The sequence below is a fragment of the Plasmodium malariae genome (assembly GCF_900090045.1).
Source record: "Plasmodium malariae genome assembly, chromosome: 6".
In the NCBI taxonomy this organism is placed as follows: Eukaryota; Apicomplexa; class Aconoidasida; order Haemosporida; family Plasmodiidae; genus Plasmodium; species Plasmodium malariae.
The window spans coordinates 649,308-673,334 of record NC_041780.1 but is presented as its reverse complement, the minus strand read 5'-3'; the positions used below and the strand labels follow the sequence as shown (position 1 = coordinate 673,334).

At 29.7% G+C, this 24,027-nt stretch overlaps 6 protein-coding genes across 6 annotated transcripts; all 6 read left to right on the top strand.

Moving 5' to 3' along the window:
- Positions 1–275: 275 nt before the first annotated feature.
- On the top strand, positions 276–2,102 carry PmUG01_06022500 (merozoite surface protein 3, putative; the record flags this gene model as incomplete). The annotated part of the gene is made up of 1 exon (XM_029003796.1): positions 276–2,102. One exon carries the CDS (start codon positions 276–278, stop codon positions 2,100–2,102), a length of 1,827 nt encoding a protein of 608 aa, XP_028859880.1.
- A 2,147-nt stretch (positions 2,103–4,249) lies between these two features.
- PmUG01_06022400 (uncharacterized protein) lies at positions 4,250–5,194 on the top strand (the record flags this gene model as incomplete). Its single annotated transcript, XM_029003795.1, has 3 exons — positions 4,250–4,546; positions 4,710–4,830; positions 4,950–5,194. The coding sequence occupies 3 exons, from the start codon at positions 4,250–4,252 to the stop codon at positions 5,192–5,194; spliced, it is 663 nt and encodes a 220-aa protein (XP_028859879.1).
- A 2,131-nt stretch (positions 5,195–7,325) lies between these two features.
- On the top strand, positions 7,326–10,325 carry PmUG01_06022300 (merozoite surface protein 3, putative; the record flags this gene model as incomplete). Its single annotated transcript, XM_029003794.1, has 1 exon — positions 7,326–10,325. One exon carries the CDS (start codon positions 7,326–7,328, stop codon positions 10,323–10,325), a length of 3,000 nt encoding a protein of 999 aa, XP_028859878.1.
- Positions 10,326–12,141: 1,816 nt separating this feature from the next.
- PmUG01_06022200 (merozoite surface protein 3, putative) lies at positions 12,142–14,931 on the top strand (the record flags this gene model as incomplete). The annotated part of the gene is made up of 1 exon (XM_029003793.1): positions 12,142–14,931. The coding sequence occupies one exon, from the start codon at positions 12,142–12,144 to the stop codon at positions 14,929–14,931; it is 2,790 nt and encodes a 929-aa protein (XP_028859877.1).
- Positions 14,932–16,654: 1,723 nt separating this feature from the next.
- On the top strand, positions 16,655–19,498 carry PmUG01_06022100 (merozoite surface protein 3, putative; the record flags this gene model as incomplete). The annotated part of the gene is made up of 1 exon (XM_029003792.1): positions 16,655–19,498. The coding sequence occupies one exon, from the start codon at positions 16,655–16,657 to the stop codon at positions 19,496–19,498; it is 2,844 nt and encodes a 947-aa protein (XP_028859876.1).
- A 1,444-nt stretch (positions 19,499–20,942) lies between these two features.
- On the top strand, positions 20,943–22,520 carry PmUG01_06022000 (merozoite surface protein 3, putative; the record flags this gene model as incomplete). The annotated part of the gene is made up of 1 exon (XM_029003791.1): positions 20,943–22,520. One exon carries the CDS (start codon positions 20,943–20,945, stop codon positions 22,518–22,520), a length of 1,578 nt encoding a protein of 525 aa, XP_028859875.1.
- Positions 22,521–24,027: the final 1,507 nt, after the last annotated feature.

Sequence of the window (24,027 nt, the reverse complement as noted above, 5' to 3'; positions counted from 1 at the left end):
TCCAAAATTCCTTACTTTTACACGTACAATAGTATTACCTTTTAAAATGTGCAGATCGCATTAGTCTATATTTTATTCTTAATATATAGATTTATTTTCTGGTTGGTAACTAACTCAATGATTTAAAAAAACGTCTACGAGTTTTATAATTTTTTTGGAAAAAAAAAAAAAAAGAAGTGTCAAAACATGAATATTTTTAAAATTATTTTCTTTGACTTCTCTTTTCCTTTTTGTGTTTAATAAAATTTTTTTTTTAACTAATTTAAGATTCAAAAATGAAGAAAGTTTTTAATATTTTCTTATATTTATTTTTTTTTAATTTATATATATATGAAAATAATGTTGCAAGTAAAGAAATTATACATCAGGGAAAAACAAATTTAAGAAAAGGTCTTCCAGTAAGTGGTATCATATCACAAGATGTACAAAATAATCCAAAAGTAGTACATTATAATAATGATGAAAATAATCCAGATGAAGATAATAATGAAATATTAGAAAATGGAAGTGATGTCAACAACACTTCAAACGAACAAACAGATACACATTCTATGAATGTAAACTTAAGCTCAACATCTGATGAATCAGTCGGATCGAATCTAAACGTTAAGACAAAAAATACGATATATCCACAATTAGAACAACATATATCAGCACATGAAACAAGTAATGTGCAACATCTTTCTGAAAATGATGTTTCTCCTGATTCAGCAGATAGCGGGGAAAGAGGAACAGTACTTGGAGTATCAAGGGAAAAGAAAACAGGACAGAGAGAAGAAGAAACGACTCCAAAAGAACAATCAGAAGGGCGATCAGAAGAGGACGCTTCATTACAACCTGAAGGATCATCACGAGAAGTAAGTCCATCTGAAGGGGATTTACAAAAACTAGATACATCAAAAGATTCGCAAGAACTAAAAGGACAATTAATTGTGGAACCATTGGGAGGACCACCAGAAAGAGCTGAATCACTATTAGCAGAAGTGCTAGAAGATAGTGGACTACTCAAAGGAAAAAAACAGCAATTACAAACAGACACAGAAGAAGCAGGAACAGTTTCGGAAAAGAGGGATATACCTCAGGATTTAGATGTTACACCTAAAAATGAAAAACCAGAAGATAATTCAGACTCAGAACAAACATCGTTATTAAGTGGAATTCAACAAAAACTAGGTGAAGGAGGTACATTAGGAAAACGGGTAGATCAATCATTACCACTACAGAATCAACTACAGCATAAGCTGCTGCGACAACAACAGCATAAGTTACTGCAACAGCAACAGCAGCAGCAACAGCAACAGCAGCAGCAACAGCAGCAGCAACAACAGCAACAGCAACAGCAACAACAGCAGCAGCAACAACAACAACCACAGCAGCAGCAGCAACAACAACAACAACAACCAGCACCAGCACCAGCATCAACACTACAGCAACAGCAGCAGCAGCAGAAACAACAACAACAACAACAACAGCAACCACCATCACCACCAACAACAACAACAATACCACAACATCAGCAGCAGCAGCAACAACAACAGCAACTACTACCAAAAGAAAACAAAGAACCTGCCACATCGCATAAGGTAGAAGATCAAAATTTACCACAGACAGTAAGTTTATCTCCGGAGGAAAGTAATAATATAATCTATAATAAGGAAGTAGTAGAGGAAAAAAAAGAACAAGTAGAAGAGGAAGAAGGCGAAAAAGGAGAAGCTGAACTATACCAAGAGGAAGTAGAAATGGACACTGACGAACAGAAGAACGAGGAAGAGGAGGAAGAAAAAGGAGAGCAAGAAGTAGATAAAGTAGAGGATGTAGTAGGGGGAGAAAAAGATAACAATATTTTGTTAATTGATACTGAACCTTGGATATCACTTTCTGAAGAATATGATATTATGAATAAATTTATAAAAACAACTGAAATGACAATGAATTCTTTGATAAATTCATTTGATGATGACATTTCAGTTTTAGATACTCTCAACAATTTAGTTAATGATATGATTAACTATTACCTAAATATACAAATATTTGGAGAAGAACTATATAACACATTTATTTACGAATGGTATTTATATAATAATCATTGCAATATAGAATAATTTAAACAGTTACTCCTATAAACTATCATTATAAAAGACAACGTAAAAAATTAAAAATTAAAAAAAAAAAAAAAAAAAAAAAAATACCTCTCATCATGCATAGTTAGATTCATATTAACGAATTGTTATATGTCATCTCATGATACAAGAGCAAGTGGGAAGATTCATATTTAAATGGATTCCTCATTAGAAAGAGATTATAAAAAGGTAAAGTATAACTAGCATATAGGTGTTATAAAATATAGAATATAATGTATGTAAAAAGCATAAAAGAATAATTTTTATTCCATTCGAATATCACATTAGATTAGAATATATATAATTTTATAATTTTGTGCTAGTGAATTTTAAACTACGAAATTATACCTGTAGATATGTAGGAAATATTTTGTAGCACGTAATCAAATAATCTAGGCGAAGAACAGACTAAAACCCTATTATATAAAGCAATTCACTTATTTGTTATGTATAACAATAATATATTTTGGAGGAGCTAAAAATAGGCTTTTCTTCCTTTTTAGAAAAAGGGACGTAACTCAACAGTCATTTATTATAACTTTTTTTATTTATACCATTTCGTATATATAAAATAGTAAAGCAATTATTAATTTCTCAATAAGGATTAAAATTTCCTTATTTTGTCATGAGGAACAAAATAAACATACATGAATTACGTGCATTATTATGTTGTATTATATGATGTTATATTATATGAAGTTATATTATATGAAGTTATATTATATGAAGTTATATTATATGATTTATATGAAGTTATATTATATGAAGTTATATTATATGAAGTTATATTATATGAAGTTATATTATATGAAGTTATATTATATGAAGTTATATTATATGAAGTTATATTATATGAAGATATATAATATAAAGTGATACTACATTTTTTATAAACTTGATTTAATATAATTTTTAACAAATTTTAATTATTTGTTTTGTAATAATTTAAATAAAGCATTACAGTTAGTGAAAATATTTTTACCCTTTACCTAAACCTGCCAAGCAGATTTTGAAAAAAAAAAAAATTAAAATTAAAATTAAAATAATATGCGCAATGCATAGAAGAACATGTTCTATGTAACTTCAAATTATTTATATTTATTAAGTAAAAATTACGATAGTGTTAAAAAAAAAAAAAAAAATTAAAGGAATATAAAGATTCTAACGGCACATTTGTTAGAAAAATAGAATTTTTCTACCTGTACACGTAACTCACATTGGCACTTCAATAAATCTGAAGGTGATTTGTATAAGTTGTTACAGAGTTCGAATGGTTTCTACCATCTAAATAGAGAACACAATTTCAAACAAAAACGAAAATGAGTTTATGAAATAGTATACATTTTATCAGATGAGAAATATATTTATTTTCTTATTTTTATAGGCTTTTTTTACCTTTTCACTCTGGAAATGTGCCACTGTTACACGTTTAATGAAACATAAACGTTCATTATGAATATATAAATGTATATACATGTATATCTATATGTCTGCATATATATAGTAAAACAAATTTTAGGTGAAAGATATCATCGTAATTACTCGTATGAATGCCCCCCCTTTTTTTTTTTTTTTTTTTTTTTTTTTTGGTGTAATTTTTTTATTTTAATAAAAGTTTGCACATTGAAGATAGTTCTCAATTAACGAACAATTTTTATATTTTTTCTGCCCCTTTTTGATGATCTTTAAATTTTGTAATTTTAAAGGGAAAACATAAATTAAAATAAATATTTACACATATACATATACATATACATAAACATATATATATATGTATATTCATATATACATTTATAATGTGTAAAATAATTCACCTTGCCTTTTATTTATTCCTTTTTGATTTTTTTTTATGTGTAAAAGAAGAATTACAAAATTAGGTCCTAAAGGAGCAAAACATAGATGGCATAAAACATAATTTACTAAATGATTTTTCAATAGAAGAGGCTTCATTACAAGATGAACAAAATTATATAGATGCACAAGAACTTAATAATAATTTAACTGTAATTAGTTCTAAAAAGGTAGGAAGTGCAGATATTAGCAATATTATACAGAAGTAAGATATTATAGAATATAGAGATAATTCAAGTTCAAAAACTTCCACATTAGCCAAACCTAAATTGTTGAAAATGCAAGAACAGAGTGGAAGTAATCCACAACCAGAACAATTATCATCAACAATTATATCAGATTTGGAATGTCTTGTTTTGGCACAAGGTTCGAAGGTAGTTGAATGTAATGAAGAACAAGAAGAGGAAAAAGAAAAATTAAAAGCCCACTCAGAAGAAGAAGCAGTGAGAAGCGAAAGTACCACACCGAAGAGGGAGCCATCAGAAAAAGTAGAAAACTCACAGAAAGAGCAAACTCAAGCACAAAATAATACATTAGTAGAACATGAACCAAAGCAAATACCTGTCGCACTTATCTGAAGACTCATAAAAAGAAGACATGTCAATATTACCATCATTAAGAGGTATTAACAAAAAAGAAAAAGAATATATATTAGAAAAAAAATAGTATAAATCAAATAATGCACAACTGGAAGAGTTAATAACAGAACAAACAAAACCAATATCATTATTACGATATATGTCTTTAAAAAAATCACTAAGCGAATTACAAGATAAAAAAGGACCTCAATCAGGAACATTACAAGAAACAGAAAAAAAAGCGAATGAAGCATTAGAATTGGTAAACGAAAATGAACAAGGTTTATCATTACAACAAAAAAGAGATAAAACAAATATACTATCACCACTATTACTATAGGAAAAAGGAATAAAAATAAAAAATAAAAAAAAAAAGAAGAACCATTATTACAATCAACAGAAAGGAAACTGGTTAGAAAAATGCATTTGGAGGGAAAAACGACAATCCCTAAACAAATTATAAAGATAGGAAAACTAGATATACTAGAACTTTTAAATATGGCGCCAGAATATGGAAATTATACCCCCGATAGGGAGGAAGAATTGAAGGAGGAAATACGTAAATGCAGAAATAAGCATAAAAAAGAATTTAAAGAAGTGGTGGAGCATACAGATATAGATTTAGAAGAGGACGAAATGAAATAATCGGATGTTCACAAAATAGCTCATGAAACAGATGGAAAAAATGGACAAGATGAAGAAGTGAATAACTTTATACCAAACGATATGAATGCAAATAATTCCCTTTCCAGATATTACAGAAACATTAATGATGTTAAAAGAGTGTCAAACCAATTAGTAAAAACAATGGTAAATGTGGGTTGTAGCAATGTACCCCTTTTTAACACGCCCAAAAATTTTGCACATAATATGGACATGTTTTCTCAAAATAAAGATAAAAATATAAAGTGATGTTTTGTCGCGTTTATATGTATATGAAGTAGGGGTACCTAACAAAAAGTGGTTAAAACATTTGGAAAATTGTGAAACCATTAATTTAACTCCATACCACCCTGAAACATAATGAATTATAAACATTATTAAATGTCATATATAAATGGGAAAAAAAAAAAAATTAAAAATTAATCAGTTCATCTCAATTTTACGCAGAGTCATAAAAGGGCCACTAAATAAAAAATGATTATAAATAGAAGAATAAATAAAAGAATAAATAGAAGAATAAATAGAAGAATAAATAGAAGAATAAATAAAAGAATAAATAGAAGAATAAATAGAAGAATAAATAGAAGAATAAATAGAAGAATAAATAGAAGAATAAATAGAAGAATAAATAGAAGAATAAATAGAAGAATAAATAGAAGAATAAATAGAAGAATAAATAGAAGAGGTGATGAATTAAAAAAAAGTGAAATATAAAAAAAAAAAATGGGATAATGCTGGAATGCTAGAATGATATAATGGCATAAAGCTCTGTACACGGTGCAGCTAAAGGAATGAATTCCATTTTGTTAAAATATTATACGTTATTAGAATGTCATTATTTATTTTTTTTAAACGTGTGTTGATTAATCTGATGCTACTAAACTCATAATATTGATAAAAAATAATCCCCGCACACAAGTATAAAATTATAAATCAGTGGAAGCTGCAGTGATACTAAAGTTTATAATCTTATTTGGAACATTAGAGTATATTAATTTATATATAATTAAAAAGAATTACTGCACTTTTTGGAACAACATGAAAATAACACAATAATTAACTGCTTTAACGGATTTAGTTACATGTTACATTTGTGAAACATCATGTCAATTAGTTATAATGCATCTATAATATAATTTTTCCTTTTCTCCATTACTCGTCATAATATGGTGTTCACTAGGAAATGCTATTACATTACACTACTTCACATTTTATATTATTTACAAATTAACGAATTTCACTGTCCTCTTTAATTATTTATTATTGTTCATTTTTTTTTTTCTTTTTTTTCTTTTTTTATTTATTCATATAATAAAGTGAAACACCACAGATGGAAAAATTATTCTAATTTTAATTGCAAGTTTAACTTCATTTTTAACTTCAGATTTTATTTTAATTTTATGGATAAATGTGCATAATACAATTGATGAAATATTCTGAAGATAATATTTAAAAATATAGACGTCTACTATACAACTTCGATTGTTTTTGTTCTTTAAATGAAAATTAAAGTAGTATTAAAAATGTTAAAGGAAAATGAAGATCAAGTTAATTTCCCCTCTTTTTTAAAATGAACTGTTCTAATGCACCCATAATATATACGTTTCTGCTATTCCAAATCGAAAAGTTATTTGAAGTTTATGCAAATATTAGGTAATTTTTATTGTTTAAATAAAAAATAATATTTAAAAGAAAATTCATTAGCTGAGTCAACGTCATCGAAAAACCGAAGTTCGTGTGTTAAGCATATATATATACACATATTATATATGGCTATATATATATATATATTTATTTTTTTTTTTTTTCGTAGATTTTTTCTGATCATTTTCAGAAAATTAAGCATTTTACAATTAAAATTTTTCTACCACCTCTGTGAAACATAAATAATGTAATATTTATGTTTATTAAAAATTAATTTTATAAAAAAATATTTCATTGCAGATAACAAAATTAATAATTGTCATTTTTCTATTTTTGCTAAAGAAAAAATAAAATAAAACAGTTAAAACCAATGTTACCCCTCTTCTTAAATATGTACTATCCGTTCATTATTTTCCAACTTTTTAATGTGATATAATTTTTTTCATATTTTTTAAAATTATAATAGACAATGAATAAAGTGTTACATATCTCCTTTTTCTTATTTTTTATAAATCTATGTATAAATGAAGGCAGTGGAACATCCAGAAATGAAGTTCATAAAGAAGAAAATACAGTTGAAGTAAAACATAATTTACGAAATGGATTTTCAGGAAAAAATATTTCTTTAAAAGATGAACAGGATAATGCAGATTCCCAAGTAGAAGCACAATTGCAGGCACAACTAGAGGCACAACTAGAGGCACAGTTAGAAGCAAAATTAGAGGCACAATCAGATGAACAATTAGAGGCACAATCAGATGAACAATTAGAGGCACAATCAGAAGAACAATTAGAGGCACAATCAGAAGAACAATTAGAGGCACAATCAGAAGAACAATTAGAGGCACAATCAGATGAACCATTAGAAGAAAAATCAAGTGCATTACCAGATGGACAATTAGAAACACAGTTATCAAGAGATGAATCAAATTCTGAAGAAAGGGCTTCAGGAATTGTACATAATCCTGGATCAAGCAAAGAAAAAGAGGAAGAAAAAGAAGAAGAGGAAGATAAAGAAGAAGAGGAAGAAAAAGAAGAAGAAAAAGACAAATCATCACCGCAAGTCACTCCAGTACATCAAGATCAAGCGGGAGGTACAGTGTCTACTGGTCTTAGTGAAGAAGAAATTTCTAAAAGAGATAAACCTGAAAGTGATGAAGAAGGAAGCACTGAAGTTGATGGTAGAAGTAAACCCGTGGAGAATAGTGAAGTTGAATCCAGGAATGATGATACAGAAGGATCTATGCTTACAGAAAGAGATGTCTCTGCAGGGGAAGGTATATCTGCAGATGGTCCTAATCCAAAAGAACCCGTTACAGGAGAATTGGGTACGGAATCGTCGGATTTAACACCAGATAATTCACCAACTAGAGATACGCCTCCTTCTGTATCAGAAGATAATCCAGACGATTCAGAAACCACATTACAAGATGGTCAACAGGATCAGGACAATAAAGCACCTAAAGTGGAAGAAGTACCACCTTCAGAATTGCCACCATCAGCACCAGAAAAAGTGGAACAATTACAAGAAGAAAACGATTCACAGCTTCAACCACAACAACATTCTCAACCACATGGAGAGACACAACCAACCCATAGAGAAGGATTGCCAGAATCAGAATCAGATGAACAACTGGAAAATGAAGAAAGATCATTACCAGGTAGTCCACCTGAAAAGTTAGAAGATCCCTCAGCAGATGTAGCATCATCGTTATCACAAGAACAAGCAAAAAATTTACCACAGTCAGATAGTACGGTCCACGTAGAAACAGTGATACATAAAGGAGATGAATCAGTTAAAAGGGAAAAACAGCATGAAGATGAAGATAGTAGTACTGGTGATGTTACAGATGAAGAAAGTGCAGCAGGAAGAAGAGTAGAAGCAGAACAACAAAGAGCTGATCAGGGGGAAGTTCAAGAAAGCGGTACTGATAGTGAAGAAAAAGGAAAAGAAGAAGAGGAAGATAAAGAAGAAGAGGAAGAAAAAGAAGAAGAAAAAGACAAATCATCACCGCAAGTCACTCCAGTACATCAAGATCAAGCGGGAGGTACAGTGTCTACTGGTCTTAGTGAAGAAGAAATTTCTAAAAGAGATAAACCTGAAAGTGATGAAGAAGGAAGCACTGAAGTTGATGGTAGAAGTAAACCCGTGGAGAATAGTGAAGTTGAATCCAGGAATGATGATACAGAAGGATCTATGCTTACAGAAAGAGATGTCTCTGCAGGGGAAGGTATATCTGCAGATGGTCCTAATCCAAAAGAACCCGTTACAGGAGAATTGGGTACGGAATCGTCGGATTTAACACCAGATAATTCACCAACTAGAGATACGCCTCCTTCTGTATCAGAAGATAATCCAGACGATTCAGAAACCACATTACAAGATGGTCAACAGGATCAGGACAATAAAGCACCTAAAGTGGAAGAAGTACCACCTTCAGAATTGCCACCATCAGCACCAGAAAAAGTGGAACAATTACAAGAAGAAAACGATTCACAGCTTCAACCACAACAACATTCTCAACCACATGGAGAGACACAACCAACCCATAGAGAAGGATTGCCAGAATCAGAATCAGATGAACAACTGGAAAATGAAGAAAGATCATTACCAGGTAGTCCACCTGAAAAGTTAGAAGATCCCTCAGCAGATGTAGCATCATCGTTATCACAAGAACAAGCAAAAAATTTACCACAGTCAGATAGTACGGTCCACGTAGAAACAGTGATACATAAAGGAGATGAATCAGTTAAAAGGGAAAAACAGCATGAAGATGAAGATAGTAGTACTGGTGATGTTACAGATGAAGAAAGTGCAGCAGGAAGAAGAGTAGAAGCAGAACAACAAAGAGCTGATCAGGGGGAAGTTCAAGAAAGCGGTACTGATAGTGAAGAAAAAGGAAAAGAAGAAGATGAAGATAAACAACAAGTAAAAGAAGTAGAAGAAGATAAAGAAGATAAACAGAATATACTTGATCCAGTAAATTTACCCGAGGGAACTACGCATAACACTGTAGATGAGAATGAAAAGGTTGTAGAGGAAAAAGAAGATCAACAAAAGGAAGAGGAAAAAGAAGATCAACAAAAGGAAGAGGAAAAAGTAGAGATTAAAGAGGAAGATGTAAAAAATATTGTACAAGAAATACTACAAGAGGGGGAAACAGAAGAAGCAGAAGAAGCAGAAGAAACTAGTGAAGATTTAAGCGAAGAAAATTCTCAAATAAACGAAGCTGAAGATAAAAATAAAGAATCGGAAAAGGAAAACGGAAAAGAAGCAAGTAATGTTCCACCTAATGACATTACTGCTTATAAGGAACTTTCCATGGAATATGAACATATCAATGAGGCTAAAAAGTTCTCCGACGATTTAATAAAATCATTGGTAACTTCAATTGGTGGTGATACTTCAACTGTTAATGTTCTCAAAGACTTAGAAAAAGATATGCGTCAATTTTTTCTGCAGATATAAATATTCACATAATAATATTTTTATGTAGTTATATATAGGCATTAGCTTCTATCTATGACAAATATTATAAGATAGAATAATGCTTAGTACTGCTTATATAATTTTATGTTACATTCAAGCATAAACATTACTATTTATAATGTAATGAAAAAAAAAAAAAAAAAAAAAAAAAAATTACCTCTTTCGCTATAAATAGAAAATCGTTATAATAAAACTAATACGAGATATCACGTAAGTGCAAAATAAAAAAAAAAATTGGCAACACATATAAATAGTTAAAACGAGAGAATGATCTAAAGGAGTATCTTATATGTTAACTAAAAGAATATGTTTCGCTATATTAACTTAGCTTAAGTTATTACTATATAAGCATATCATTCTAAATTCGTATTAATGTATATAACATCACAAAATTAAAAACAAAATTATTACAAGTTGTATATAGAATATATATTCTAATAAACTTCAACTGATGGGAGGAAGACAAAAAGGCGTAATTTTTTTGGCACATACATAATACATATATATATATAAATATTCAGTAGTATATTAATAAAAAAAGGAAAATTTCTTCCATTCTTTCTTAAATAACAAAAGGAAAATAAAAATATTGCAATTCATTTTAACGATTTTTATTCTATTTTTTATATGCACGTAATACGAGCAACTGATTGATAGATAGCCATAATATACATTTATATTTATATATATATTTGTATTTACATTTGTATTTACATTTGTTTTTACCTTTTTTTTTTCTTTTTTTTTTTTTTTACATAACAGCATCACGCATATATGCATTTTAGCATATTATATTTTATTTTTTACCAATTAGCTAGTTTTGAGACTATTCTTGGTTACCTATTATTAATCCTTAATTGTTGATCATTTACAAATGACTACTAACTAGTAACTACTAACTAATGTATACGTATTTATTATTTCTTTGCTCTAACAAAATTAAAATGCCAACCTATATATAATTACATTAATTTTGTGTATTAATCTACTACACAAATTCTGCAGATTTTGTGGGGGAAAAATATACACAACATGCGAACGTTCGTTTTGCCTTTTTATTTTTTTTTGTGTATTAAATAATTGTTGTGTCTTTATAATAATTATAATGATGTAGTAAAAAAAGATTAAAATGGAAAAAAAAAAAAAAAGAAAGAAAGAAAGAAAGAAAGAGAGAAAGAAAGAAAGAAAAATCAGGATCTTAATAAATTTTTTTCCTTAGAAAAAATCAACCGTTTTGTTTGCACACGTAATTTGTGTTCACAATTTTCCAAGACAATATGATTGAACAAGTTATTGAAATTTTAAATAATTTTTATTACGTAAATGAAAAGTAAAATGTGCCATTTAGAGAAAAAAAAAAAGCAAAGAAAGAAAAGAAAAAATAGTAAAAAAAAAAAAAAAAAACAAACAAAAGAAAAAATAGTAAAAAAAAAAAATAAATAATAAAAAAAAATTAATAAATAAGCTGCTAATCAAATGACAGTTTAATTGCATCGGTGAATAACTTTTCTGACATGTTCAGTGCACATATATATTTTTTTTTTATTTTCTACTTTTTTAAAATTTAGACTTTTTACAATTGTACAGTTGTTGAATTAGTAATAGACGAAAATGACATATGGCTATTTTTATTTTATTAATGTAAATTTGTGTGTTGTAAATAATTTTTTGTGATAATTAAAATTATTACAAAAGTGTGTAACATTTAAATTAACCATTTCTGCTCTTCTGCATTTTTTTCTATTTTTAAATTAGTTTAATTTTTTGAAAAATTTGAAAGAAAAAATATAATATTATGTGTAAAGTGTTGAGACTCCCTTTTTATTTAGTTTTTTTAAATTTTTGCATATGTGAAAGCAGAGATAAATTAAAAAATGAAGTTGAAAAAGCAGAAAATATAGATGAAATAAAACGTAATTTAAGAAGTAGTTTTTCAATAAAAAATCCGTCTTTACAGGATGAAAAAAAGTTAGAAGATGTAGACAATCATAACAGTAATAATAATAATAATAATAATAATAGTAATAATGATAGTAATAATGATAGTAATGATGATAGTAATGATGATAGTAATGATGATGGTGATGCAACTGTAGGCAACACTGAACATTTTGGAGGCGTAGATTCAAGCGATACTACAAAAAGGAAAGACATTAGAAAATTTTTTAAAAATGGTTCAAGTTCATCCATTGCTGCATCTGTCATACCCGACTTCCTGAATGAGCAAGAAAATGAAGAAATTTATTTGCAGAAAGAACCCCAATTCTCAATAAATTCGAAAAGTTCAGAACAATTTGTTTTGGGGAGTGATGCAGAAAATGCAAGTAGCGAAGAAGGAGAATCTGATGCAGACGATCTAATCTTCACAGATAACCAAACTGATGACGAAGGACCTAGTGACAAAGGTGAAACTGGTCGAGTTTATGGACAACATGAACATCAGACGGGGGGTGATCATGCAGATGGTAGAAGTGAAGAACAAATAGAAGAAAACAAAAGAAATACACCAATAAGTACAACAGAAGATTTAGTTGTACCGTCAGTTACAGAATTGCCAAACGGCGAACTAAAACACCCAGCACCAGAAGAACCAGCTACACATAAACAAGAACAGGTAGGGGGAGAAGAATCAAAAGGACAAGAAGGACAAGATGCAAATTCATCAGTAGAAGTACTCGATAAAGACCCCGAAAACAATGTACATCATGCACTAGAAGAGGGAGAAGGTGCAGTTACGCAACCCCCATCATCAGCACCAGTAGAAAACGAAGTAGCACATGCATCAGAACCAGAAACAAGAATTGAAGAAGGTACTGCAGTTTTACAACCAAAAGAATCTCAAGAAGCACTACCATTACAACAAGAAAAAGATGGAGAATCAGAAATAGAATCATTATCATCAGAGTCAAAAGAACAAGCATCACAAACAAGTTTACCTAAACCAACAGCAGAACAATCACCAGAACAAGGAGTAGAAGAGTTAACAGAACAAAAAGTAGGAGCATTACGACAAGAAGATGGATCGATATCACACCAAGGAGAATCAGCACTACCAGTAGGTAGTTCAAAACTGGTAGAACAGTCATCATTAGACTTAACTCCACCAGTAGTAAGTTCACCATCGGACGTTGTAGGAGTTGAAACGGAAGAAGATAAAAGTAAAGATGAAGATGGTGAAAAAGAGACACACAAAAATGATTCAGAACATAAAAATCAAAGAGATGATTCTCAGGTAGATAATGGAAATAATGAACAAATAAGTGAAATTGGAGAGAATCTATCACAAAATTCAGGAGAGTCCGTCGATTTATTAGAAAGAGAATTAAAAGAAAAAGAATCAGAGCAGGAAGCAGAACCAGGACTAGAAGCAGAACCAGGACTAGAAGCAGAACCAGGACTAGAAGCAGAACCAGGACTAGAAGCAGAACCAGGGCTAGAAGCAGAACCAGAACTGGAATCAAAAGCTGGTTTGGTAGCAGAAGATCCTGAAAAACAAAAACAGCAGGAAGTAGTAGAGCCAGTTCAAGGAGCAAGAGTAGAAGATCCAAATGAAGTCAAAGATCAAGAAGAAGATTCACGAAAAGGAACACTAGAAAAAGAAGCACAGGACAGTTCGCTCATCTTATCAGATAATGAACAACATATAGAAACACCATCACCAGAAGAACCATTAGAAGATGGTGAACTAACTGATACATTAGAACCAGAAGCAAGGGAAGAAACAGCTAGTGTTCATATACGACCAGAATCAACTGAAGAATTACTACCACCACAACAAATAATTGAAGGACCGGATTCATCCATAGAAGAAGAATCATCACAAGATGAAAGATCAACTTTGCAAGATGTAGATCGTTCACTACTAGATGATAATTCACATGGGGTAGAAGATCCATCATCAGGATTAATATCATCAGTAGAGAGACCACCATTAGAGAATTTAGAATCTGAACAGGAAGAAAGTGAAGATGGTGCAGAACAACATGATACAGATGTAGAAGAGAAAGGATTATCCCTACCATCAGAAGAAGAAAGGGAAGAAGTGAGAGAAGGAGGTAGTCAACTGGAAGAAGCACCAGTACAAGAGGAAAAAGAAGATAATGAAAATATACTTGAACTAGTAAATTTTCGCGAGGGAAATACACACAACACTGTAGATGAAGATGAATCAGTGGTAGAGGAAAACGAAGTACAGCAGAAGGAAGAAGATGAGGAAGAGAAAGAAATAGAAATTGAAGAGGAAGATGTATTAGAATTAGTACAACAATTACTACAAGAAGGGGGAGAAAACGAGGAAGCAGCAGAAGAAGTAAACGAAGTTGATGAATCTGATGAGGAAGTAAAAGAAGAAAACCCACAAGGAAATGAATCTGATGGTAAAAATAAAGAAGCAAATACTGCACCATCTAACGACGTTGAAGCACATAGATCCCTTGCAGAAGATTATGTAAATACCAATGATGATAGAACATTTACAAACGAGTTAGTGCAAACAGTGGTTACTTCAGAAGGCGATACTACTTTGATTGCTGATACACTCAAAGATTATGTAGAAGATTTGAATCAATTTTTTAACTTTAAATAAGAACTTACAAAATGGTCATATGATGAGTTTATTTAGAGTAGTAATATTTACACTATAATCTCTACAAATGTGGAAAGATATGATACCATCAGTTTAACGTCATTCTACTCTGAAAAATAAACATTGCTAGATGTTATATATATATATATATATATATATATATATATATATATATATATATAAAATATGGGTTAATCATCTCCCCTTGGTTTTACATAGAATCATAAAAGGCGTACCAATTAAAAATAAATATAAATCTAAAAGGGGCAAAAATAAAAAGAAGCAAAACTTCAAAAATAATAAAATTAGGAATATGATTAAATAATATTTTATGTGTTAAACAAAAGCTTAGATTTCGTTTTATCAAACTGTTAAGTATTATTGGAGTTATTTTTCGAAATATGTACCAACCCCAACATCACAAAATTAGAAGTACTACTAAGAAATGGTTGCACTTGGGGATTGTACACATAAACCTGAAAAAGAAAGGAAAATTAACATGCATAAAACGGTTTATCCCTTTTTAGTAAATAATAACCCATTAATACAAATAAATGCAATGAATACAATCAGTGCTGTCAGTACAGTTAATACTATTTTTATTTCAACTTTTTATATGAAAGGAAATTTAATCAACATTTGATCATATCCTTTAATTTTATATCATTTTACGTTTACACAATTCTGCACCACTTTTACTATTGTACAGACGAAGCGTAAATTTTATTTTTTTTGTTTTTTTTCCTATGTACATGCAACGATGTTTAAGAATATATACTTCTACATTTTATTCCCCCAATTTACAAATTTTAATAATTGTTACACTTCTTCCTGTTTATTTTTATTTTTATTTTTTATATATCTAATAATTCAAGTTAAACTACCACAGATGAAAAAGAGAGAATTAATGCTTTACTTAAATATACAAAATTAATTTCTTGAACATTTCTGCAGATAAAATATGCACTACTAGTACAGCATCAACCATGCAACTTCGTATATACTTTTGTTAAATAAATATTGCATGGATGCTAAAAAAAAGTAAAGGAAAAGGAGTTTCATAATAATTTTATTCACACTCTGGAAATATAAACTACTTTTTTGATCACTTAAAATATATTTATTTATGATATTCTAAATCGAAAAATAATTTGTACAAGGTATTAGGAAAATACACCCTCATTTTATTAAATAAAAAATAGTATGTAAAAAAAAAAAAAAAAAAAAAAAAAATATAATATTGTCGCTGAAAGGCCTTTTTTAGTATGTCAATAAAATGTGTATTTTATTATTATAATTTTATATTATTATGTTTTATTTTATTTTTATTTTATATTTATTTTATTTTATTTTTTTTTTATTTTTGATAGATTTTTTCTAGAAATTTGTTTACTTTTTTAAGATATTTTTTCTGCTCATATAGTTTTGTAAAATATGCCTCTGTTAGCATTTTTATGAAATACTAGCGATGAATCATAGTTTTTTTGAAAAGTCTTAAAAATGTAATTTTTTTAGCTAGTCAATAAAAATAAAATTATAAATAATTATAATTTTAATTATAATTACTAACGTATTGTAATTTTTCCATTTTTGCTGAAAAAAAAGTAAAGTCGTTAAAAGCACTATTGGCACATTATAAACAATTATCTCTTCAATAGTTTCCGACTTTTTCGTGCAATTTACAATTTAATTTTTTTTAACGTTTTTAAAATTAAAATAGACAATGTGTAAAGCGTTGCACGTCTTCTTTTACTTATTTTTCATAAATTTGTACATATTTGAAATCAATGGGAAACTTAGAAAAGAAAATAAAAAGGTAAAGATGGAGAATATAGAAAAAGTAGATAATATAGACGAGGTAAAACACAATTTAAGAAATAATTTTTCAGCAAAAAATGTTTTTTTAAAAGATGAAATAAGTGGTACTGATTCGGAATCAACACAAAAATTATCTGAAGGACCAACTCCTCCAGACACTGTTTTAGAAAAAGGGAATAATTCTAATCAAGGAAAAGATAATAAAGAAGAAAGTTTAGCAAATCCAGGTCCTAAAGGGGATGAAGAGGAAAAAGGACGAAGTGACCCTAATGTTACTGGTGAATCCGTAAATGCAGTTTCGAGTTATTATACAGTTGAATCGGGAAATATAACTCCATTTGGACCTCAACAAACAAGTAGTACTTTAGTAGGGAAGGAACAAGAAGGCTCACCACAACCAGGAGGAAAGTCATTAGATGAGGGTACTCAAGTTTCAGATTCACAGCTTGGTCATTCAGTTGAAGCGGATTCAGGTTCACAAGAAGCAAGTACACAAGAAACAGGTTCGCTAGAAGCAAAAGCACAAGAAACAAATTCACCAGAAGCAAATAAACTAGAAGCAGATTCACCAGAAACAAGTTCATCAAATGCAAGTTCATCGGAAACAAGTGCAACTGAGGAAAGTTCATCAGATGCAAGTTCATCAGAAACAAGTCCATCAAATGCAAGTTCATCAGATGCAAGTTCATCAGAAACAAGTTCATCAAATGCAAGTTTATCAGATGCAAGTTCATCAGAAACAAGTACATCAGAAGCAGGTTTACCAGAAGCAAGTTCATCAAAAGCAGAACCATCCGAAGCAAGTACACAAGAAATAGGTCAATTAGAAGCAAGTTCACCAGAAACAAGTACATCACAAACAAGTTCATCAAATGCAAGTTCATCAGAAACAAGTTCATCAAATACAAGTTCATCAGAAACAAGTGCAACTGAGGAAAGTTCATCGGAAACAAGTGCAACTGAGGAAAGTTCATCAGAAACAAGTCCATCAAATGCAAGTTCATCAGAAACAAGTTCATCAAATGCAAGTTTATCAGATGCAAGTTTATCAGATGCAAGTTCATCAGAAACAAGTACATCAGAAGCAGGTTTACCAGAAGCAAGTTCATCAAAAGCAGAACCATCCGAAGCAAGTACACAAGAAGTAGGTCAATTAGAAGCAAGTTCACCAGAAACAAGTACATCACAAACAAGTCCATCAAATGCAAGTTCATCGGAAACAAGTGCAACTGAGGAAAGTTCATCAAATGCAAGTACATCAGAAACAAGTGCAACTGAGGAAAGTACACCAAAAGCAAGTTCATCAGAAACAAGCTCATCAGATGCAAGTACATCAGATGCAGGACCATCCGAAACAAGTACACAAGAAGTAGGTCAATTAGAAGCAGGTTTAACAGAAACAAGTACATCAGATGCAGGACCATCCGAAACAAGTACACAAGAAGTAGATCAATTAGAAGCAGGTTTAACAGAAAAAAGTACATCAGATGCAGGACCATCCGAAACAAGTACACAAGAAGTAGATCAATTAGAAGCAGGTTTAACAGAAACAAGTACATCAGAACAAAGTTCATCAGAAGAAAGTGCAGAAAAAGCAGATTCACAAGAAGTAGATTCAAAAGCAGGAATATCATTACCCACAAAAGATGAAAAAGGTACAGATGGAGAACCACAAAAAGATAATGAAAAAATTATGTCATTAGAACTAGGACCATCAGAAGGAGAGAAACTAGCATTTCAAACAGATTTAGAAAAAGAACAATTAGCACTTCATAAAACTCAACAACAAGAAAGATCTATATTATCAACACCAGGAAAAAAAGATATAAATACGGTGGATTCATCAGGTCCGAAAATACAAACAGATCACCAAGGACAACAAAATGTAACAGAACCAAGTGAACCACAACCAGACGAAAAACAACCATCAGCAGGAGGTCCATTATCAGATCATGTATCTACAAATGAGAACACTGGATCTGATATACCATCAGAAGGATATGATCCAAATAATCGGTCTGAGCAAAAAGTGTATTTGCCAATAACAGATCAAACAGAACATCCTACCTCACCAACATATGGAAGATCATCAGATACATCTGAAGAAGAGATCCCACTTGCAGATGAATCACTTGAGAGAACTGAAGAAACAGAAGAGGATGACGAAGGTGTAAGGAAACTAGAAGACGCAGATAAAGAAGATGAAGTAGATGACCAACATGCAAAAAAAATACAATATCAAAAAGGAGATAATTGGAATACACATGAATCAATAAATTTACCCAGGGGAAAAATCTATAACACCCCAAATGAAGATGAAAGTGTTGTAGAGAAAAATGAACGGAAACAAAGGGAACAAGGAAAGAATGTAATTGAAGAGGAATACGTGCAAAAATTAGTAGAAGATTTACTACAAACGGGAGAAGAAGAAGAGGAGGAACAAGACGAACAAAATTCACATGGAAAAGAAGACAAAGTTGAAGGTAAAATTGAAGAAATGCTAATAGAAAAAGACGAAATTATTCCTCCTTTTAACGATACTACTTTTTACAAATATTTCTCCCCAGAATATGAAGATGACAGTGAAAATGAAAAATTTGCTGACGAGCTAATAAAAACATTAGATACTTCAATTGATGGTGATACGTCAATTGTTAATATTCTCGAAGACTTAGAAAAAGCTATGTATCAATTTTTTCTACACATAGATACATTCAAAAACGAACATTTTGATGAATTCATTTATTGATGTTAACATTGTCTGTATTAGCTTTAGCAAAATGTAAATGTTCACAGCATCATTATTTCGTTTTCAATCTGCAATGAAAAATCGCTAGAAGTGATAGCAGAAAAAGTACAGGAAAATAAAACATAGCAAAACCAAACATACAAAAAATATACTGCAATTGTTGAAGAACAGGCTATGAATTAACTAACATAATATGTGTCTTCTTATTAAACTTGCATGAAGCATTCCAATATAAACAGTTTTCTAATTAGTTCCCAATGCTAACGTTACGAAATAATATCTACAGAATGTAGATATAGAATCAGTAGTAACTACAAATGAAACATGTGTAAAACTTTTTGTTGTGCTTATACGTAGTAATGTATTATTAGGATTTAACATATACCTATTCGTACTTATATATGGCGAAAAAAAAATAATAAGGCACAAATTGTTTGTTCTTTTGAATTTTACATTATTCCACATATATGAAATATTATATCGGTTATTTAATGAGCAATTGGGACCTAAGTTTTTCATTTATTTTGTTTTGTTTTTTAAATTAAATAATAAAAACAAATATGTGTTATTGTGTTACATATTAATTTTTACAAATTAACGAATTTTATTTACATCTTTAACTATTTATTACTATTACTATTACTATTATCTGTATTTTACTGCTCTAATAATTTATTTAAAATATCACGGTTAAAAAAAAATTATTTCTACAATGTGCATAAATCTGCTAAATGAATTTTGCATAGACTTATCATGATAACATATGGGGAGGCGGTAACTTTTTGATTTCTATTCTTTTAATTTTTAAAAGAAATATTATCATAATGTTCAAAAAAAAAAAAAAAAAAAAAAAAAAATGAAAAGGAGAAGGATAACAAAAAAGAGCACAGTATTGATAATAATATGATAATATTCTCCCCAAGAAAAAAAAAATAATTTTTTGGCGCACACATAATTTACCCAGATTTTTTTCCTAACAGAAAAATAATATGAGCAATTTATCGCAATATTCGTACTCATTTTGTTAAATAAAAAATAATAAAGTAAAAAAAAATAAAACAAAAAATAATAAAATAAAATGGAATAAAATAACGAGATGTTACGTAACGAGAGAGCAGTAAATTTTATTAACCATTACCCTGACTGCGTTAAAAATAAATATTTGTTCTTTCGTAGATTTTTTCTGTTTAGTGAACATACAAATATGCTACTAAAACTACTTTATAAAAATTGATCAGCGTATGTACATATAAGTATTCCCCTATGTATATATTTTTATACCTTTTTCGAAATAGTTGCATGCACGAAAAATATTAGTTCAGTTTCTAATTTTTTTTTTTTTTTTTTCAAAAAATTTAAAACCATATTTGATACTATTTTAAAGAATTATTTATGGATGTACTTCAATTTTTTTTTTGTAATTTTTTAAAAATAAAAATAGAAAATGTCTAAAATATTTCGCATTACTTTTTTTTTATTTTTTATAAATTTGTGCATATATGAGAGCAATGGAAAAATGCCCAGAGAAGTTGATAACACAAAAAATATAGGTAACATGAAACGTAGTTTACCTCATAATTTTTATGTAAAAAACATTTCTTTACAAGATGAAGAAGAAAAGAGAACTTTACAGGTAGATCCACCATCACAAGAAGAAGCAAGATCGGTACAAACTCCACAAAGTGAACTTAATCCCGATCAAAAGGAAGCGCGAACAGAGAATGGTCAAGCAGGTCTAGAAGCTCTACCAAGTGAAGGTCAAAATTTACAAGGTAGAACTCTTAGCACTAATGCAGCTGTAAATGGGATTATAAATGAACCTAATGTAGATACTCAAGAAGAACATCATGGTTCAACACAGAACTTAAAAGATAAGGAACAGCAACCCGATGCAGAAAATTCGCGCAGTATCGGAAATATTGTAGGAGCACAGGACACACAGGAACTATCACAAGAGAAAGAAAGTAACACTACAATATCTAGAGGAGAACATTCAGAAAAGGAAATAACAAAAGAAACTGCAACAGGAAAAACAAGTAACGGGCATACAGAAACAGCAGAAATTTCAGCAGGAAAAGCTCTAAAACCTTCTGTCCAACCGAATGCATTACCAGCAGATAAAGCAGAAAGATCGTTAGAAACTGCAACAGGACTCAACAAAGATCAACCTGCATCACCATCTGGAGAAGAACCATTAATAAAACCAGAGGTAGGCACAACATTAAATTCTAAATCGCCAGAAGAAGATAGGGGGGAGAAAGAAAAAGGACCAGAACCGCATCGAGCATCAGAATCTGAACAACTTCCTGCAGAGAAATCAACAGATCAAAAATTGTCCGTATCAGAAGGAGACTTACCATCGACGTTAGATGTAAAGGCACCTTCAGGACCACAAAACGAAGATCTATCAACGCAAGAACCTCAATCAGTAGACAATGAACAAGGTAAGGAAGAAGATGAGGAAGAGAGAAAAGGAGTGGAAGAACACCAAGAAGAAAGTCCATCGTCATTATCAGAAAAAGTAGATAATCAGAATATACTTGAACCAGTAAATTTACCCCAGGGGAAAACCCATAACACTGTAGATGAAGATGAAAAGGTCATAGAGGAAAATGAAGAAAAACAAAAGGAAGAAGACGAAGAGGATATAATTAAAGCGGAAGAAGTGCAAAATATAGTAAAAGAAATACTACAAGAGGGGGAAGAAGAAGGGAAGGAGGAGGGGGAAGAGGAAGAAGAAGACGAGGAACAAGCAGGAGAATATAATTCGCACGGAAAACAGGACAAAACTGAAGGTGTAAATAATGAACTACTAAAAGAAAAAGAAGAAAGTACTCCTCCACCTAACGATACTACTCTTTACAAATATTTCTCCATGGAATATGAAGATGACAATGAATCTAAAAAATTTGCCGATGAGTTAATAAATACATTGGTTACATCAGTCGGAGGTGATACTTCAACAGTTAATACCCTCAAAGATCTAGAAAAAGACATGCGCCAATTTTTTCTAAACATATAAATATTTAAAAAAGAACGTTTGTGTGTACTCATTTATTGATATTGAATGCTTCTTATAATAAGCTTTAGCAAAATGAAAACGTTTGGAGAACCATTATTTTTCTTCCAAGATACAATGAAAGATCGCTAGATGAGATAACAGTAAAAATATAGGAAAACAAAACGTAGTAATACGAAACATACAAATAAAATATGGAAACAACTGAAGAAAAGGCTATTAATTAACTAAAATAGCATATGTCTTTTTATTAAATTTTCATAAAGCATTACAATATAAGCATTATTATAAACATTTCTTAATACTAACGTTACAAAATTATATTTACCGAATGCAGACATAGAATGGATAGTAACTACAGAAGAAAAATGTGTAAACCTATTTGCTACTCTGATACGTAATAATGTATGGAGAGGACTTCAAATATACATCTTCATAGATATGTGAGGCGAAAAGAAAAAGTAACTCGAAAATAATTTGTTTTTACTAATATTACGCTATTCCGCATATACGAAATGCTAGATAGGTTATTTAATGGGCAGCTAGGATCTATGTTTTACCTTTCTTTTCTTTTCTTTTTTTTAAATAAAATAATAAAAACAAGTATGCATCATTGTATTACATTTTAATATTTACAAATTAACAAATTTCAATTATATATTTAACTACTTATTATTATTACTACTACTATTATTATCTGTATTTTACTCCTCTAATAATGTATTTAAAATAATACCGTTGACAAAATCATTTCAACAATTTTCCTAAATCTGCGAAATTAATTTCTCACAGACTTCTGCCGATAACGTGTTGCCTATAGATTACTTCCTTCTCTGCATCCATTATTTTTATTTTTTAAATAAATATAATCATAACGTTAGAAAAAAAAAAAAAAAAAAAATGAAAATGAAAATGAAAATGAGAACAATAATGAAAATAATAATGATAAAATTATATTTTCCCAAAGAAAAAAAATATTATTTTTTCGCGCACACATAATTAACGCTGATTCTTCTCCAAATAGAAAAATAATATGAACATCTTACAGCAAAATGCTCACTCCCTTTGTTTAATAAAAATTAATATTCAAAAAAAAATATAATAAAATTAAATTAAAAATAATAAATAATAATAAAATAAAGTAACGTAACGTGAGTGTAGTAAATTTTAATGACCAATGGGCAAACTGCGTGAAAAACATATATTTTTTCTTAGATTTTTTCTGTTTAGTAAACATGCAAATGTGCCATTACACCACTCAATAAAAATTAAATGATCATCATGTGAGTATGTATATATATATATATATATATATATTTATACTCTCATGTATTCAAACATGTATGCATGTGAGTACACATGTACGTATTCACAGGTGTATATTTTTTTATACCTTTTTCAAAATAGTTATATGCACGAAATATATTAGTTCGATTTCTAATTTTTTTTTTTTTTTTTTTTCCAAAAAATTTAATACCAAATTTGGTACTATTTTAGGTAGCTATCTCTT